The 5,686-nt window shown below is 38.8% G+C and overlaps 1 protein-coding gene across 1 annotated transcript; it reads right to left on the reverse strand.

The window, feature by feature from the left end:
- Positions 1 to 1,481: 1,481 nt before the first annotated feature.
- On the reverse strand, positions 1,482 to 4,659 carry LOC113666310 (uncharacterized). Its single transcript, XM_027182083.2, has 3 exons — positions 4,521 to 4,659; positions 2,563 to 2,735; positions 1,482 to 2,172 (listed from the first exon to the last, which is right to left on the reverse strand). The coding sequence occupies exons 1-3, from the start codon at positions 4,576 to 4,578 to the stop codon at positions 1,888 to 1,890; spliced, it is 516 nt and encodes a 171-aa protein (XP_027037884.2). The 5' UTR covers positions 4,579 to 4,659; the 3' UTR covers positions 1,482 to 1,887.
- Positions 4,660 to 5,686: the final 1,027 nt, after the last annotated feature.

Here is a 5,686-nt window from a genome sequence, read left to right on the forward strand (position 1 = left end):
GAGGAAGTAAATTTTCTTTGTTGTGACCAAGTTGAGAAAGATTTGAAAGGAAGTACTTATCAGAGCCATTTTAAATTGAGTGTAAAAAGTGATCTTGGATCACATTGATCATGCTTTGATGCCGTCTGTGATTGGTCCTGAAAACGTATGCCACCCTTTCGACCGATCGGATGCAAAACTAAACCAATCACCACTTTGCCACTAGCGCATTCCCGCGCTTAAAAGAGGTTGTATGTTTATACTATGAGTTTCTATTTTCCTCTTGTGGTTTCCCCCTTACTATGATTGGCCTCTTGTGGTGTGTCCCTTTGTTATGATTGGCCGCTGTGGTTACTCTGCTTTGGTTTACGACGCAATTGAAATACGCTCTATCGTCCAGCGATGCCGCCTGAATTCTTAAAGTGCTCTACATGGCATGAAAAAAAGTCTTCTATCCCCTGTTCATCTCGTGACCAGACTTACCATCAGAAGTACCAGAAGTACCATTTTGATAAAAAAAAAAAAAAAACACCAGCCTCAAGGAAGACCAATGATACAAGTCGAAATATTGGCCAATTAAAAGTTCCCTAGCCGGCCTTTGTGACAGCCCTGTAATGTTTAAACTGATCAAATCTACGTGATGAGATCTGTCTCAGAGGTCATGAGGTGATTGGTCGTAGTTCAAAGGCAGACTCATAATTCACTTGTCGACTTTCATTCCACCAAGGACTTAAAACACCCCAACAAGTCTCCCTCTCTGAGCTCATCTCCTCACCCCTCCGCCTCTACAAAAAACCCTTAAAGGTAGCAGTGGTTTTTCAATAAGGTAAATTTCAATTGAGAGTCGAAAGCGTGATCTGGGATTGCTTTCATTATAGCTTTACTTCGATGTGATTGGCCCGCTAAACTCGGGCCAATGAAAAAAACCTAACCACGGGTGTTCCCTCTCCCTTTATGTAGTTTGCCTGTTTCAGAACAATGATTTCTTATTGGCTCCATGTAATATTTTTCCTTCCTCTGATTGCCTGTTGTGATTAGTTTCGTTTTACGACACTGATGGAAATGCGTTCTTGGGGGTAGGTGGCACTACAGCACAAATATAAATGCATATGAATGCTCATGTTAGTTTCCACTTGAAATGTAATTGATTTTCCATCAAAAAGACACATCCAGCGTGTGTTAGTCAATAAAATGAAGATATCGATTCAAAAGAAGATGATTAAAGGCATTTCAACTTACGGTAAGTTATGATACAATTCTCCGCACACTCCCCCTCTCTTACCCCTTCCCACCCCCAGTTTGGAAGCCTTGGATCTAGTATAAGGGATGAGTGATGATACTAAGAGCAATATTAGGTTCAGCGTAAGCCATGAATTTTGAGAAGTTACCAAACGAGAGGTTCAAATCGGTCATAGATAGAAATATAAATTTTCAGTTACCATGAACTGTTTTCTTAACAATGAGGCTCCCGTATATCACCGAAAAAAACTGCCACTCCAAAATGAATGCAACGAAACAACGTGCTTTATTGTCTTGAAGGAAATGTTTACAACCCTTTGTTTTATATTTCCATCCGAAAACAATAGTTTAAGAATAAAAAAATTAAAAACACTTATTAGGTGCTAAGCTATGAAGTCTAAAGTTAAAAATTTCCATTGATTATACAATGTGCCAATGATATCCGAAAGTATTGATATTAATATTAAATTCAAAAGAGACGTTCACACTCATCTAACTACATTCATTACCATCGTCTAATATAAGCAGTAAAAATATGCACATCACCAACAGATTCAAAGAAACTTCATGCGCGGCTAAAAGAAATGAAAAATGTGCTTTAAACTTTTAGAAGCTGTTAGTGAAGCTACTGTTTCTCGGAAAGTTGTTGCCTAAGGTGACCTCAAGACTTTATTGCTTTCCAAAGTATAGGGCTGAAAGGTAGGCAGCCAAAAAAGCGATGACCTTAGGTGCAAGGAACTCAACTCCAGAGGAGGGAGCTTCTGTCGAGCTTTCATTTCCACTTGGTTTGGTCGTGGTTGGCGGTGTTGTCGTGGGAAAATCCTTGGGCATATTACAATGGTCTTCCTGACAGCATTCTACCTTACAGGTAATATTCAAATTGTGTGGCTTGCCTCCCTCTACAATCGCATTGCATACGGTCTCACTGTAGGAGGTACAGTTTGAATCAGCAGGCTGAGGAGAGAAACGAAATGAAGTGTTTTAACACACAAGATCCAATAAGTAAAAAGCCCTTTGATCTGCTCTGTCTTTCAACATTTACAATTGTGTAATTTTTTTTAGCGATGACGCCTCGCATGTATATTTTTGTTTCTTGTTTAAATAATAATTTTTCTTGTGAGATATTTACGACGTACCTTTAACACATTTGGAGATCAATCATCCGTTTTTACCGGTAAAACTTCTATTCAGAGGCTGTTTAGACTTAAAGTTATTCCGTTATGTAAAAGCAACAATATTCACGAGTAGAAGCTAACGGGTGGAAATAGGTTAATGAATGGAAGGAGCTGAAAAGATCGATTTAAAAGTAGCACAACAATTCATGACACATTACTTTGTACTTACAACACATCCAGCGGAATAAGCCTTTAATTCATTGTCCATCCTGATCATAACTGTGGTACAGTCTGGTGCTCCAGTGCAGTTTTCTGGCGTGTAAGAATTATTCATCATGCATCGTTCCTTTGAATTGTCATAGGGCGCCATGGCTGTGCAGTTGTAACACATTAACCCAAATGCTAAAAGAAGGAAAAAATTATAAGTTATAATTCAGTTGAGGACTACCAGTTAATCGCAAAACTGGTTAGAATATATTTTCTAAGCCCTTAAATTCCTTTCTTTTCAAAGTAAGGTCGTTTCTTCAAGGTCTTCTCGTGCGCAAAATAAGATAAATTAATAAGCATTTCACAGTCTCACTGAAACTCTTTAATCCCTATAAATTATAAGACCTGTCGCCTCTTCTCTCAATTTTGATAAATTATCCTAGAAAACAGGTGTGAACAATTTATGAGTAAATCAGGTTGGCATCGAGTATATCGATTTTAAATTTCGATAATTTGTCACCGTCTACATTTCAGAAACTTGCAGTCTTTTCAACGAAAAAAATTTTCCTCCGACATGGCGAGGGTTGCTTGGCGTTGCGTCATATTTATCGTCGATAGCCCTAAGGACGATGGTTCTCGACCAACGAGCGCACGCGAATTTTGAGAGCTATGTCAGTGGGTGTAAATGAGGGAAACAGACCAGAACCAAGGAACAAAAGGATAAAGCTGTCATTAAACACAGCATTCGAATGCCTATTGAAAAATCCACGCCAATATCACGACGGTAAGTTACCGTGAGAAATGATATTTCTTAATTAAAAATAGACCGAAGACAATCTTGGTATAAGTTCATTGTACCACAACTCTCTGAAAACGATCGCTAGCTCAGAGTTTTCAGGTTTGTTAAGACTTTCATCCATTAAAAATATCGCGTGAGTGGAACCAACCAGGCTTGCCCACAGAAAGGTGCGAGTAACTACTTGTGCCCACGAGCGGTTTTAAACTGATCATCGAAGGGTAACGAGAAAATAGCCGACGGAAACAGACGAGAAATTTCTGTATAACACACGTCTAAATGCATCAAAGATCTGTTCGAACTCAGAAATAATAAATACAACCTGAGAGGAACTGAAATCTTAAAGCTGCCGAAGACCAACACATAGACTTACGGCTAAGTATATTACACCGAAATTATCATCTTCTGTGTGATACCTGAAAACTAGCTTGCGACTGTTTCCCACTATAGGTTTGTGTATATTCATGTCAGCATGTTATGCTGTTATGTTATGTAAAAACGCCGCAGACTCATGGAATAAATTTCTTTAATTAAGAGAGTTATTCATACAAGCGAAACACACCCGCATGGTCTGTGCCAAATGCTCTGTTTTGCAGAGAGTAGGAAATGAATCTATGTCAAGGTGTGCATTAGTAGTTAACGAACGAGAGCTGGAGATAACCGATTCCGATCGGTTCATTCGCACGAAATCATTCGTTCAAACGACAGACTTCTAGCCATGAATTTGGTGATGTCCACTACTCAGTGATTGCAATTCAACGCCGAATTTCAAAGTTCCCCAGACGAAAAGTTCTGAGTAAAGTAAGAGAACTAAATATCAATGCCTTCTTTGCCGTGGAAGCAAGGTTATCATAAAACCAAGCCGAGCAGAAGTTTCAAGTGTGACGCAGCCTCTATACATGACTGAGATTCAAACGGCTAAACTTTCGTTTTGTGTTAAGGAATCGTCAGAAATTCTTGAGTAAAAGGACTAGAGAAGGAAAAATAAGAAAATATGGAGGTATTTCAATCGGAAAGACACAAAGAAGGAAAGTAAACTTTGAACTGATCTAACATTCCAAATTGCGCCTCTATTTTGCAATTTTGCGCTTAAGGAACCGCTCGGGCTTTTTCATCAAAAATGCTCAATGTTTAAAAGGTGAAAGTAAAAATGAACTAAAATGTAAAACCTTGAGATTACTTACCACCAGGCAACGCGAAAATGGCGAGGGTAGCACCGACAAATATGATCTTGTTCATCATGGTTGAGATCTTGAGTTAATGGTTCAAACTGACTCGAGGCAGCGCCTAGTTGAGGGACTGATTTTAGTTGACGGTAGCGCCAGCTTATGCTAATATACTTGTGTTATATTCATGAGTGAGCTACGCCTTTTTTTTTCTAAATAAGGCATTAGCCCGCAGCAGGTTTCGGAGGGAGAGCGAATATAATTGAAGCTCTGCAAATAATTGACAGCAGCTGGAACCTTCTCTGCATGACAATTGCTACCTGAATAGAAAAATAGCCGTGTGCTCGATTGAATATTCAGTGTTTTATCATAAAAGGTTTTGTCGCTTTCGTAATGTTAGCTAGGCCCAAAGGCCATATTTTGCATATAACTGCACGCTAGCTGTCCTTCGCATTAAATTAAATACTATGGATGCATCTTAATTGTTTGTCAATAATACCTCGGTATCGATATGGTTGTGCCCATTTTAAACGACTGAGGACAGGTCGGTGATTGTTATAATTCTTGCATCGTTATCCGCTGCTTCTTCGCAGCAAGACTCCCATGTGAAGAAGGCAGTTTCATTTCCAATGATGAATATTTCATGGTAATCGTTTCAATTACAGTTGAACCCCGTCAACTTAAATTACCATGGGAACGTAAAACAGTGCAAGATAACGGAGAGTTCGTTTGTGGATAGCAAATATCTCAAGTTAGGGAAGATCATTTAGTTCACATTCAAAGAAAGTTCGAATGAATCTGCGAAGTTCACTGTGTAAATGAAAACAGGTGAATTTTTAGAGTTTGGGTTACAACACAACTCTATCGAATGCAAATATAAACAGTCTCTGCATATCAGCATCTGTATAGAGAACTTTGAACCCCTTATGTGAAGATGACTGTTAGGTGAAATTAAAAGTGCAAAATATCAGCAAGTAAAGTGAAGGGGGTACTCTGCTAACCACTAATCGGGTCCAATAAAACGTTGAGCATTCTAACGCCCGTAGCCACGGAAGCCAAAATATGTCGTGTTTATTCATACAGGCTGAAATGTTGTTAATACAAAGAATGGGTACCACTCTACATTGAAAATACAAATAGTAAAATTTATTTGCGCTTTCACTTTCGAATTCGTTCTAAATGGA

The sequence above is a fragment of the Pocillopora damicornis genome, chromosome 10 (genome assembly GCF_964200805.1).
Source record: "Pocillopora damicornis chromosome 10, jaPocDami1.2, whole genome shotgun sequence".
Classification (NCBI taxonomy): Eukaryota; Metazoa; Cnidaria; class Anthozoa; order Scleractinia; family Pocilloporidae; genus Pocillopora; species Pocillopora damicornis.